Source organism: Mauremys reevesii, linkage group 1 (assembly GCF_016161935.1).
Source record: "Mauremys reevesii isolate NIE-2019 linkage group 1, ASM1616193v1, whole genome shotgun sequence".
Taxonomy (NCBI): domain Eukaryota; kingdom Metazoa; phylum Chordata; order Testudines; family Geoemydidae; genus Mauremys; species Mauremys reevesii.
Window position 1 is genome coordinate 290,146,757 of NC_052623.1, and position 14,494 is coordinate 290,161,250.

Below are 14,494 nucleotides of genomic sequence, written 5' to 3' on the forward strand. Positions count from 1 at the left end.
GGTGCAGCAGGAGAAGGACAGAGCTCCCTCTTCCACCCCTGGGCAGGTAACTTTGGAGGGGAGAGCGCGGCAACCCACAGAGCTGGGGGTTGCTGGGGAAGGCGCTGGAAGCAGGCTCCCTCTGCTCAGCTGGAAGTAGGAGCACTGGCCATGCCCCTCCCCATGATGAGGTGCCTATGAGGGTGCGGGAACTTCACGCACACACTGGTGCTATGAGTCTCCCTGAGCTGCCTCAGAGGCACATTGTCCCTGCTCCTGTGGACCACCCCAACCCCAGAAGCTGGCGGAGAAGGATGAGACAATCAGCACAGGAAAACATGTAGACACAGCTTCATTCTATAAAGAATATGATAAACACTGCAGAAGGTATAGGTGATGATCTACTAGTGATGACAAAAATAAAGGTTTATTGTACGGCTGTCAAGTGATTAAAAAAATTTATTGTGATTTAATGCACTGTTAAACAATAATAGAATACCATTTATTTAAATATTTTGCATGTTTTCTACAGTGGCAGGGCTCCAAAGGTGATTTAAAGGGCCCAGGGCTCCCCGCAGCAGCTGGAGCCCCAGACCCGTTAAAGCACTGCCTAAACCCCACTCCTGCAACCCCGAGGTAGCAGCGGCAGGGCTCCAGCAGTGATTTAAAGGGCCCTGGCTGCCCCGCTGCAGCCGGAGCCCTGGACCCTTTAAAGTGCCGCCGGAGCCCCACTGCTACTGCGCTATATGCGAACCTGTGTTATATCGGGTCGCGTTATAGTGGGATAGAGGTGTAGTTAAAAGGTTAAAATTCTTAGGGGTAATATTTGATGCTAAATTACATTGGAAAGATCAAATAAACTATGTTAAAGATAAATGTAAAGAAAGGATTAACCTGCTTAAAAGTCTTGCTGGGACTACTTGCGGGTGGGGGATGGATAGGAAAACATTGTTGATGGTATACAGAGCCTTAATCAGACCAGTTATTGGGTACAGCTGCTACCTTTTTGGGTCAGCATCACAATCAGAACTTAAAAAAATTAGATTTAATACAAGCCAGGCAGTACAAATTGCTTGTGCTGTGTTTATTACAACACTTATATGAGCTACAGATAGCTTCTAGTGAAATGCCACTTACGCTACGAATGAAACTACTATTTACTAATTACTAAGAACATATGCCAAACCAGTTTGACTTCTGGACCTAACTTTCTGGGCCAAAGTTACTGGGAACTGCAATGATGAAAGTACCAAACAAACTTATGAGGATTGTTGGGAATTTGGTAGGCAAACTATAGCACAAAAAGTTAGAATTCCACATACCATTTGAGTTAAGTGTGATGCAGCAGTTGAAAAACAAAGAAAAGTTGAATGAAGTCAACATTTTTACTTATGGGAAAATTAGTTATGGATGGAAAGTCAAATGTCCAGATGTGGCATTAGATTAATTTTATAAATTTAAGGGTAAAAAAAGAGACAGTAGGTATTAAAAATGAAGTGTGCCAGTCTGCAGATGAAAAGTGGAGTTGGTTTTGATATACAGATGGGTCCAAAAAAGAAAAAGAAAGGCAGGAAGAATAGGGATGGCATATTGTATACAAATATTGTGAATTAATACATCCAAAAGAATATCTGACTATGTAGCTGTAATGCTAGCATGAAATTGTATCTGGGATGTACACCAGCAGAAGCAGCAGTCATTTTTTCGCATTCAGTCTCAAGCCTTATGGTGATAAAAAAGGATGTCACAGTATGTAGAAGTGATTTAATCAATGAAGTTATATTTCTAATAACAGAGTTTAGTACAGATGGGGATACATGTAGCATCAGCTTGGATCCCAGTGCTTTTTAGGATAACAGGGAACGAAATGGCAGACAAAGCAGCTAAAAACACTGTAAGAAATGGAAGGATTGATGCAGAGATATCCCTGAGTAAACAGGAATTTAAAAGCCTAGCACAGACAAATTTAAAAGAGGAATGGCCAAAATAAATAAATAAATAAATAAATAAATAAAGGATTAATGAAAAAGAGGTAGATCATGTTTTGAATTGTGCTCTAGATTTGAGGATTGTGACATATTTCAGGGCCTAGATAGAACTAATGAAATTCTTCTGTTCAGGGAACTAACTGGCCATTTTGGCTCAAACAAAAATCCTTTTTGAATAAAAAGGCACAAAGATGGAATGTGTGTGCTCTGTAGGGTGGAAGAAAAATAGATCACCTTCTTTGGGTATGCAGGGGCTTTTTAAAAGAAAGGGAAAAGCTTTTCAAGGCATTTAAACATCTTAAGGGGAAAAAATACATGATGTGATATAGTAAAAACATCCAAGGGAATGGAGTATTATTTGAAAGGTGCTGTTACGTTACTTGAAAGACACAGAGCAGAGCGAGAGGCTATAAACTGCTACGTATTGAGGAATTACAGTTGGTGGCAGCTACAGATTATTCAGGCAAGTCTGTTTCATCATAAAAAAAAAAGAGAGAGGGAGAGAAAAGAGAGGGCGTGGCACTGAGGAAGTCTCCAGCCAATCTCTGTGCATTAGAGAGGGAAGTAGGGAGCCAGGACAAGAATAGGATCCTGGGAGCCTGGCCCTGAGGAAAGGGCATACCCAGAAAAGAGAAGGGTGAAGCAGAAAACCTCTGGGAAGCAGAATAGGAAGCAGTCCAGGGAGAAAGCAGCAAAGCTGGGCCTGAGCAGACATTGGCTGTGTGTTGTAGGGTCCCTGGGGTGGAACCTGGAGTAGTGAGCTGGCCTGGTTTCCCCTACCAACCACTGACAGAATGGCATTGCCTGGACAATGGGTGCAGTGAGACTCTATACCCTGGCAGGCGAAACCACATAGTGACCTGGCTGGGGGGCCGAGTCATGAAGAGGAAGCTGTAGCTCCTGTAGTGACTTAGGGGCCACAGAGTGAGAGAAAGGACAACAGGTTGAGAAACTGCAAGGGAAGGTGTCAGACCTGTAAGAGAGCCAATTCCCAGAACAGCCAAGAGGAGACTCCACCTGCAATGAGTGAGTACCCTGTGACAGCATATAGTAATAATTAGCTGCTGTTGAAATGTATGATATTTGAGGCATAAAAAAAATGCAAGTTTTGACTATGTTCGCATTTGCTTTTGGCAGAAAAAAAAGATGGGAAAAGAACCCAAGCAAATATGCACACAAATACTGCAGGATTCTTCAGCAGAGAGTTTTTGTTGATGATGATGTTACTGAGACTGTAATATTCCAAGAGCTTTTCTCAAAGACAAACTTTTAAAAACATGTAGAGATACATTTTTAAAGCAACTTGGATCATCTGCAAAAATGCTAAACAAAATCCTTTTCTTAAAAGTTTTTTGCCCCCCCCCTCCATCCATGAAGTGACTGTTAATCCTCTTTCATTAAAAAAAAAAACAGGCCGATTTCCTCCCTATGTTGCAGCCCATTTATGTTAACTACACCAGTGTACATTGATTGCAGCAAGGAGCCCACTATCTCTTTGTTGCCAGAAGATGTTCCCCACCTGGAGCAGAGCTGCCATAATAGCTATATGAACATAGCCTGTTTGAAAGAGGACTATGTTAACATGAACTAGGTATCTTTTCATTTGCACCATCAGCGTCCACACACGGCAATTGGATCACAACACTTTGGTGCACTCTACAATACACACCCTGAAATCCCCACTGCGGCGTAATGTCGACAAGCCCTAAGTGGCTGAAGCCCAGCCTTGTGAAGATGGAGATAACCCTGGTAGGTTGGGAGAGAACAACTGGAAGAAGTGAGGATGATTACATTGGCACACCGATAGAGGGGGTCTGACCACCTTTTGCACCACAGGCCTGAAATTTAAAGGCCTGGCTTATTCTGGGCCTGCCACTGGTAGCAACAATGCCCAATGTGACTTTGTTGCATCTTCTCATGCTAAGACGAGCGCTTAGGGTATGTCTACGCCACATGCTCCCCAGTGCAGGTAGACAGATGCGCACTAGCTCTGCTGGAGCTAACGCACTAAAAAGAGTGGTGTGGCTGGTATAGCATGGGTGAGGCACCAGACTACAAACCTCTCTGGACCACCTGGGTATGTACTTGGGCAGCTAGCCCAAGCTGCCACCTGTGCTACCCTGTCTACACTGCTATTTTTAGTGCACTATCTCAAAACAGAGCTAGCGTATTTGTCTACTTTCACTGGGAAGCATGCTCCCAGCTGCAGCACATGCATCTCTACATAGGGCTACATCTAGAGAACACAACGAAACTGAAGTTAGCTCAGAACAAAACTGCTCACTTATTAAGTGGAGCAGCGTGCTGAGAGCACAAACCAGTTCACTGAGCTGCATTGGCTGCTTATGAGTGGGTCTGGGTAGAATACAGTGTCAGTGTTGACATTTAAAGCCCAGAGATCAGGTTACTTGAGATACCTGTGCCATGTGGTCTTAGTTGTGATCAGCTGAGGAGCTCAAACTCGAGGTCCCTCTCTAGAAACAAGAGCCATCTGGCAGTGCATTCTTTGAGAAGGCCCCTTAACTGTGGGACTCATTTTCCTCTTCGCACTGCAAGAGCCTGCAGTTGTTAACCTTCTGCATGCTCTTTTGGGCCTCTGAGGAGATGTGGGGGGTAATGAGATGTGTTCCTGGAAGGGGTTTTACCTATATTCTGCTGATTGATGTTTATGAGAACAATATTTTGATACTGTGGAATTTCTACTTGTTTAATGGTGTTCAGACCTTGGGACAGCAGCTTATTTAAATGTTTGTAATTTGAAAGAAATAAATGAATAAAATAAATATAAAATTGCACAAACAAGGCCAAGCTTAGGGGATGACAAGCCTGGAGGTTGTCTTGGGCTGGCTGCAAGGGGGGCCTGGGCCAGGCTGTGAATGAGTACTAGGCAGGAGAGTACTAGTCAGATATGCCAAATCTGAGGAAAAAACACAGAATTTGGGCTTGTTTTTGGCTTAATTGGCTTGTGAGTTGCTTTTTGGCTAGTTTTTGGCTTGTAGCTTGTTTGGCTTGTAGATCTTTTTTTGATAAGATTCCGGCAAGGAGTGTGAGAGAGTCAGGGGTGCACAGCAGACCCACCACAGTCCCAGACTGCACGCCAGGGGGATCTAGTCACATAGAGTGTTGGGGTTCTTAGGGATTAGCTTGATTTTTGGCTTATTGTGAAAGTCGGGGTACTTATTTACCGCGTGAAAGTTATCAACTGTGGTGCTAGTGCTGCTTTATCACTCCAAGAACAGAAAGCTGCCTCTGGTGTTCCATACCACCATACAGGCAGGCATTGAAGCAACTGTTTGCCACAAGTGAGCAAGAAGGTGGCCCCAGTTTGAGCAGGAGCAGCAGTCCACTAGAGCCCTTATCTTGGAAGATCTCAGACTCCTGTGCTAGGGAACCCAGAAGAAGCAGTGAAACACCACTCACAGGAAGAGAAAAGGAGGGTTGAGTAGCTGTCCCAGCAGGTCTGGATTAGGGGAGAGAAGATGACCACAGGTCCATGTCCCTGACATTCTCAAAGGTCCCCCCCTCTTCCTGGAAGGGAGTGGGCAAAACAAAAGCTCTCACCTCCCGCCCTTGGCTCATCTCTTCCCATGGAGGAGACAGGAGAACAGTCTCCTTCTGCCCGTTCCTTTCTTCCTGTGGATGGAAAATAATTTCCCTATGGCTATAAAGTCCACAATTTCTTCCCTGATATGTTACATGTCATGACAGATGAAAATAGGATTAATTTAAATTGTACCATTTGTAGCAGAGTAAGATGCAGTGAGTAGAAATCCATATATTCCAGATTCAACTACAGCACATACTGTGTTTACTGGAATGCAATGCTTCTTGAAAATAAATAGAATAGAAAACCGTGTCCAATATTCATCATGTCATTTGTTTTGGATGTACTGCCACTGAAGATATTTTTTCTAGCATGCTGTATACTTTGTATGTATTGTGTTTGAATACACCTTTCCTGGTATACTGGGCCAGATTAAGGTTCTGAGGGGCCTAAGGCTAATGGGAGAGAAGGACCTAAGTATGAATTACATATTGCAAAAGAAAGTATGAAGTCATCAAACATTTATCTACATACATATTTACATATTTTTATGTAAAATTAACAAGTTTATTCTACTCTCACTACACTCAATTCCTCAACCAGATACTTCTGAGTAAGAGGTAGCACGAGAGATGCTACGCTGTCCTTCTCTTAGGCCTCCTTCCTCCTAGGTAGTGGAGTGCTCATCTGTATGAGGATGAACACTGCAACATTTCCCATCCTGCTCACCTCTTTCAACCTTGCGCTTCTACCCTCAGCTCTCCGCAGGGCACAGTGCAAAGCCAAGCCCTGCAGGTGTTTTCCCCAAGCTATGGCCTCTATACCACATACCCTGTCTCACTCTGACTGCAGTCTGGGAGGCAGACAGCTTTTATTATGTAAAAGAAAACCACTCAGGTGTAAAATCCACTGCAGTAGAGGAAGTAGTAGTGGGAAAATTACATTGGATGGCATTGTATTTTAGGCTGTCTTGCTCTGAAAGCTGCCTCCCAGTGTTGCACTGGCTGTGGACAATGAATTACTGTTTTCACACTGAACCCAAATATTATTTGTGGGATGATACTCAGTTTGTGTAGTTAATCTCCAGTCATTCACCACATCAGGCCATTCTATCACCAAACTCTTCCACAATTAGAATAAATAGAATCATAGGACTGGAAGTGACCTCGAGAGTCTGGTTCCCTGCACTCCTGGCAGGACTAAGTATTATCTATTCTAGAATGTGTGATCAGCATCTCTGACATGAGGTATTTTAAGTATGACTTCTGTGTGCACCAGCCCACTACGGTTTGCGTTTGTTTTAAGCTTTCTGTAAGGTTACAGCTAGAAGGGACACATATCTTTAGATGGTTGCCTAGTCATAATATTTAGCACTTCTGTACTATGTTAGCTTTTCAGAATCACTGTACAAATATTAAACAAACTTAATCTAAAGCCTTTCAGTTGAAAAAACAGAGCTATTCCCTGTTGTGTTCTCCACCCCCCTGAACCAAAATACTTCATTGAAAATCAGCATCTTAAACGAACCATTAAGGATGTTTCAAAAGAACAATCCAACCAAGGTTGCTGTAGTGACACCCTTGTTACATCAGGTCTGGTGTTTGTTTAAGGCTGGTGTAGGAGGAAGGGAGAGCTTCCTGTTTTGTTTGCACATGTAAATCAAGCAGACCTTGCTTATTTTTTTTCCCCTTAAAGTGCTCAGAGTTTAGGGGGGGGAAAGTGAATGAGATTCTGCTTATACCAGGTGTGAAAAAGCAGAAGGGACCAAAATTTATTCTTGTGCAAAAATCTGTTCTCCCTGAAGTCAATAAGGTTACACAGGTATAACTGTCAGCAGGAATTGGCCCGTGTTCTCATTCCCTTCTTGAATCACACACAGTCCATGCTTACCCAACATTTTCCACTTCGGAAAGAAGTTAGTTTGAGTTGGGGCAGAAAAACGAGGACTAACTTCAGGTTTATTTAGCTTTACCTTTTTGGAATGAAACCCAAAAGAAATCAAAGGTGAGGTACTTGTATGATGGATTGAACTGCTATAGAACCACCAGATGGACAGAACCTGCCTTTAGCCTATTCAGCCAGTATTTCTATCATAGCCTTCTAAGAAGTGGATTTAAAATCCTTGAAGGAGAGGGAAAGGAGAAATCTACAACATTGTGTGTTGAACTTCCTCCAGTGCTTTTGCAACCCCTTCAAAGTATAAAGATGTGTTGGCCTATTGAACTAAGCTGAGCATAAGGAAAGAACTTGGTTGCCTATGCATCCCAGTACAGAAAAATAAATTTAAAAAAATTGGATTTCTTTAGTGCATTATAAATCTGAAACCCCTCGATGGAAGATACTGTAAAAGTTAAAGTACTGGTATCCAGAATGGGATGTTTTGTTTTGTTTTTCCTACAAATGTGTGGGAATTCGTCCCTTATACATGGGAGAGGCAATAGTTCTGGCTGGAGCTGGCTAGAATGTGTGCAGGTTCTGTGCAAGCTTCCCACCCTACTGCTCTGGTACTGCCTCTTCCTCTCCATCTTGGAGCTGCATGCCAGCCTCAGCCAAGGAGAGGGACAAAGGGAGCTTCTTCCCTCCCTGACAGCTAAGCAGAGAGCCAGAGAAATTGGGAGTGAGGGGAGCTGGGTGAGGGGAGGAGACAGTGCCTGCTCAAACTACACCCACGGCTGGCACAGGTTCCCGTGGTAACCGGATTTTTAGTGTTCGATCACCAGTGTTAACCGGATACTTGGCAGTGTGTTCCTGCAGTGCTGGCATTGCCTTTCGTCCTGGCAGGAGTGCTCCAGCAAGGTTGTGTGAGTAAACTCACTCCCCCTCCTCACCCAGCCTGGCCGCACCCCCTGCCTGACCAGTAGGGCCTAAAAATAGTAGGGTTTAAGGCTACAGCCTTATTAGCCTATGGGTTAATCTGGCCCTGCTGGTGTACTATGCACTTGAAAGGGTATGGTAAGAGGCAGCAATAAAAAGCTACTTACCTGAGTGTGAGCATTTTTTCTTGAAGAAGCAGTAATATTGGAATAAGAGCTGACAGATGAGGTGGTGTTCAGGTCATCCGTGCTGAGGTTATCAAGAGTGTCACTGAGGCCACTACTAACTGAGCTGCTGTCATCCCAGCTGTAGAAAAAGAAGGATATCTATTTACTCACTGAAAGCCAAAGGACGAGAAATGTCCTCAAAACAATAGTCTCTATAGTACCCTTTTTGCATGAGGTTTACACAATGAACATTAAGTAATATTTGCTAATGTACAAATATGCATTAGTTTTCAGACATTTCTAATTAATCACTCATTTTCAAACGTGTATTGGTAGCTGTTCAATTAGTGAGAGACCAGGATGTCTTTTAAAAATGTAATATCAGCTCTGGGCAAGCACTAGACTAAGTCATTAAAAGAGGTTGTTTCATGCTTCATTGCAATCACATTCAGTACACTGGCAGGGAAATCCATTAAAGCTACCTGTATTGGTAGCCAAAACATTATTAACAGCTTGCAGTACCCTATGGATTTCCAGCCTACAGAAAAATAAAGGAAATTTCTCTTCTCCAGCCTAATCAACTGTCAATTAGGCAGCCAATATTTCCAGTAGCTCTGTTTTCTTGTCTCAGTCTTTGTCTGGTGAGTGCTGTGTCATCAGACCAAGATTCTTTGATCAAACATTCACTGGAGCTGGTTACTTAGAGAACAAAAGTTATACATTTCATAGAAACACAAACTATTGTTGCTATTGTCCGTTCTGCTTCAGGAGATCTGGGCAGCGGGTATGGAAGAGGGCAATGACAGCTCTATGGCATATTCTCACACAAGCCCTATTTTTAACATGGAGAGGCTGGGGCACAGGGAGTTAGGAAAACCCCAGTCCCAACTTCCTTACAGAAGAATTCAGAGGAAACTCAGTGAGGGGAACAGTAGTGAGCTGGACTGGCGCTGCCCAGATACAGAGGAAAAGGGTGGCTCCACCCCCACATGGGCCGAGCACTCGCGCTGGGAGGTGGCTGCAGGCCCGCAGAATGCAGACAACTGGCCCAGACCACCCGGAACCCAAGACGACCCGACCCTGCAGGAGACTGCCGGCTGGCCCAACCCCAACAGAGCTTCTGCTGGCAATTGAGGCCCCCTGCCAATCAGCTTACCTCACCAGACCTGCAGGTACCCTTGGACGGGGAGTGTGGAAGTGGCCCAGGGGTAGTAGACCCCTGTCTGGCTGCAACGCTGGCAGAGGATGAGTCAGCGTGTTGCAGCTTGGATCCCCACTGATGCGATGGCAGACCCCTCTGCCACCCTTAGGGCCCTGGGCCAGGACGCAGTGGAGTGGGAGGGCCTGCGTCCCCTCTGCCACCCAAGCACTGAGTGGCAGTCTCCCCCTCCCTCAGGCTGGCTGAAGCTGAGTTAACTGACTTTGTTTGCAGCCCCATCTGAGTGCAGGTTGGAGCTGAGTGACTTTGCTTACTGCCCCGCTCTGAACCAGAGCCTAGGCTGATTGTTTGCTGCCCAGCCTGAGTACAGGCCTGAGCATACTCAGTAGTCTTTGCTGCCCCACCCCGACCAGGGCTTGGGGCTCTGTGTTTGTTGTTCAGCCCTGACCACAGGCCTGAGCTCATGTCTCCTATCGCCCTGTTGATTCCTCACCTCAGGCGACCCCCGGAGACATAGAGGGGCGGATTGGCCGCCCACAGACCCAGAGGAGGAGGAGGAGCCACTCCCCTCAACAGACTCCAGGAATCTTGCAGCATTTCCTGGCCCCTACTCCACCTGAGTATCTCTCTGTAGTGTTACAATCTGATCCTGAGTTTTGCATCCTAGGGGGAAAAACCCATACAGGGCAGAATGGGGGAGTTAAGGAGATTAGGAGAAATTCAGATCTTCCAGATGAATGTTAGCAAGTACAAAACTACCACAGAACAGAGAAAAGTAGTGCCTGCTACTACCTGAATTCCCAATAAACTATTTCATATCGCTGCTAGTATCATGCTACCAAGAAAAGGACATGAAGTTACGTTTTATATGCCTCCATAAATGAGAGATTAGTAGTACTAGTTTGAGAAGACAGGCAATATGACAGGCTCTCTGCAGAGTTCAGCCAACAAACTTCCATCTTGGCCTGCGTTCCCTTATTAATCTACGTCTGGATCATTCCCTCAGCAGTTTTATTCTTTAATATAGGAGCCAGCCAGTCCAGTGAGTGTGAAAAATTCAGTCTATCACTTAACGTTTAATACTGAAATTTTATGTCAGAGGCCTATAGACTCCCAGAGTTGTACAAGGCAGATGCTGTAAGTCCTAGAGTTTGCATCCAAATATATGAAAAACTTGAGCTCCTAATAACAGGTTGAATAAAGCTGGACACTGGGGACCTATACTATTGCTAATATTAGAGCAGGGAAAACAATGGAAACATCTGAGAATCCTTGTTTTACATGTGCATCTACGGAGGGTTAAACCCACATATTCATTAGTACACTGAAGGCTTTGGAATGTGACAGTAGCAGCTACAAATAATCTAGATGTTGAGGAGATCGGTATGAAGTGTGCCATGACTGGTCAGAAAGTTCAGTGCACTAGTTGGTATCCTAGCAACCTCAGAGACCATTTCTTTGAATACTGCAACAGTAGAGACTCAAATTTAGTACATGACCTCAGTGGCAAAAGAAACTTATTTCAGAAGGGCGAGAGCAGACTACAATACTGCACTTTCTGGTATTCAGTATAATGGCTACAAATAAATAGAGCTTCTGCACCATTGCCATGTCATAGACAGTAAACACGATTTAAGAATGCAGTTCCATATCTGATTGATTCTAAAAACATGCTGCATAAACCCCAAAGTGACAGGGAAGGGGCAAAGGAGGCTCTGTGTACTAAAGGAGACCGCCCGCTTTAAAAGGAGGAAGCTGCTATCCGTAAGGGGGAAGTGCTGAGAAGACTGTGACTCTTGAAGCAGCAGAAGGAACCCAATGCCAGAGACTTCCTGTGAAGTCTGTGAAGAGTCTGTGAAACCAGGGGCAAGCCCAGCAGGGGGAGACTCCTTTAGCTACCTGTCCAGAAGGACTGCAGTAAAGCTGCTATGGAGGCACCCCTGAAGATAGGGGGTGCCACTGACCTTGTCTCTTTTTGTTGATTCCAAAAGGGGCTTGTTCTCTGTTGAATTTGAACTTTTGCTGTTCCCCACCTGTGAACAAAGCAAGATGGTCTGTAAGGGTAGTGCCCACTGCAAAAACTAAAAGGCTTGGGCCTGGAGTGGGCTGAGCCTGTGGTGGTGGTAATGGAGCATGGCAAGGGGCCCCAATCCAGCTAGAGAGGTGCCCCAGAGAGACTTTTTTACACATGCCTTACTAGGAATTCTATTGGTTTCCACTAATTATTTATACCTACTGCCTTTTCACCCTTTTAGCATTGTCTAATGTGATAGACAGGGAGCTGCACAGCCTATAAAAGCCATTATTCAAATACTACTTGTAACATAGGCATATACTGTTTGTAGTGCTGTCAAGCATGATAAATGGAAGTACCTTTAATTATAGTTAGATATTATCAAGGGCAGTCTGCCATGGCAAATACAATCAGAAGCAGGATGTGATATTGATGTGTTGTATACTGTCACAGGCACCATGTTTGAGTATAAAATACTAAGAATAACACACACCCATTTTATTAAACCTGACTTACAGTATTTCTCAGAGCTGGATAACTCGCAACAATATTTTTTCAATCTTTAACTCTACTTTTCTCTTTTCTTTACACCTTTAATCCTGAGTTGAGGATGTCGCCATAAACATTTCAGGAAGAAGGTTCAAATCTTCTAATTTATCTCAGTTTTTAAACTACGTAACTGAAGCTTGTACACAAAATCTACAAAATCACAAAATCTCTGTATTCTACAGCTCAAGTGCCTTGGCAGAATTAATCTTTCAGATCATGTTTTCACTCTCCTATGGCTTCTTGGTGATGTTTCACACTTTTCACGAAGACTCACTCAGTGGATTGGTAAACTCTGGAAACACTTCTGCCTATGCTCAGTCCCAATTATTTGATTTGATTTTATTTTTTGTTCCACTCATACCATCGTAGTTATTTGTTGGTATTGGGTTGTTTCAGCATCTTTCCTTTGGAATGTCTCCAAGTCCGGTTATTCACAGTATGCTGAAATTGAACTAGAAGCACACACAGAAGTGTCCTAGGCCTTCTTTCCATCTGAAATTCTGCTGAGGATAGTCCATTAAGCTAATTATGTTGAAAGATGTAATGTTTTGCATCATACAGCAGATTCAGAAATATTAGAGATGGAAAAACCCTACAAACTAAGTCATGTAAGTCATCCTTCCTGGCAGTGGAAGATTGTTTTCGAGTGCATTTTAGTGCACTGTCCAGACTACTTTTATAATGTTCATGTAACTGCATCACTTCTCTTACTATAATACTACCATTGTTATTTCAGATTCTCAGACATTACCCCCCTATCAGTAAGAAATAGATCTAATATGGCTTCTCTAAGGCTTAGGTTATCTCATTTCAGGATAATTAAGTTGTCCTGTGTGTAATTTAGGATTCTCATTGATAGTAAATGTTTAGCTGTAGCTATTATCAAGCAAACGTCTGAGTAAAGACCATGAACGTGCCTACACTTGTGAGTTACAGTGCAATAAAGGAGCCCCGGGCGCACTAGCTCACTACCTGTCCACACTGGCAAGGCACGTAGAACGCTCTGACTCCGAGGCTAAAGCGCTGCTGGTACTCCACCTCGGCGAGAGGAATAACGTTTGCTGCACTTTGGCTACAACGCTCGGGTGTCACTGTGAACAAGGTGTTGCGTTACTGCACTCTGATCAGCCTCCGGAAACGTCCCCTTAAGTCAAGTGGCCACTCTAGTCATTGTTTTGAACTCCTGTAGGAATGCGGAAATACCCTTTCAAAGCTCCGTTTCTGACAGCTAGCATGGAAGCCATTACTGTGGAATGATGTGTGTGAGAGAGAGAGACGGAGGGGCGGGGTAGGTCTGCTGCTGTCTGAACTTACAAGACAGCATGCTGACATGCTCTCAGCCCCCCAAAACCCACTCTCTCTCCCCCACATACACACAACACACTCCCTGTCACACTCCACCCACCATTTGAAAATCATGTTGTAGTCACTTGCATGCTGGGATAGCTGCCCATAATGTACCACTCCCAATGCCGCTGCCAGTGCCACAAATGTGGCCATGTCAGTGCACTTGAAGCTCTCGGTGTGGACAGACTGCAGAACTTTCCCTACTGCGCTCTACGAAGGCTGGTTTAACTCAAAGTGCTCTAAATCTGCAAGTGTAGTCAAGCCCCATGATGAGTGTATTACCCTGTAGAAAGATCATACAGCCTTGAACACTGGTCCAAGGATATTTCCTTTTACCTCTCGTCTATTCCTGGTGGTTGGCAGCAGATACACATTGTAACTTCTGGTCCTAATTACTTTTATCCTTCAATACACTGTTCGCTGTCAAACTCAGGAGCATTTTAGAGGCTTCTGACATATTGTATAAGTCTTTTATCTATTTTTTCCTTTCTCTCTCTCCTGCATAATTATAAAAGTGGTTGGTAGCACTATCTATTACTAGCTAAGGTTACCTGATACTTCCCACATAAGATCATGTTTTCAGCTGCTTGTAACTTTGTCTAACTATAATTGTTTGGACTGAAAGTTTTCATGCCAGATGTCTGTCTTAGGCTGATTTTTTGGGGAGTGGTGTGGGGAGGTGGGGGAGGGGGGGAACTTTAGCCAAGACCATTCAGCTGTTTCTTACAATGAGAGTTGGGGGAAAAATAGTGTTTTGTCTATATTAAAAAACTGTGGTGACCTTTTTGAAAATTTCTTCCACTCCCATGCTTTGGTGCAGGAACTTGACATTTGGCAAGGGGATGGCCTTTGTATAAAGGATGTGCCTTTTTCTGTCCTCATGAAAATGTAGCCAATTATAAGCCAGGAGTCGGCAAGCTTCGGCACGCGGCT

At 44.1% G+C, this 14,494-nt stretch overlaps 1 protein-coding gene across 3 annotated transcripts in view; it reads right to left on the bottom strand.

Annotated features, from left to right (window-relative positions):
• The window catches only part of NAV3 (neuron navigator 3), an 862,925-nt gene that overhangs the window by 78,959 nt on the left and 769,472 nt on the right, over window positions 1-14,494 (bottom strand). For all 3 annotated transcript variants that reach the window (XM_039497831.1, XM_039497841.1, XM_039497851.1), the window contains 2 exons: window positions 11,616-11,684; window positions 8,493-8,631 (listed from right to left, as the gene is read on the bottom strand). In XM_039497831.1, the coding sequence (XP_039353765.1) occupies window positions 8,493-8,631; window positions 11,616-11,684 (208 nt within the window). The remainder of the gene's footprint in view (window positions 1-8,492; window positions 8,632-11,615; window positions 11,685-14,494) is intronic.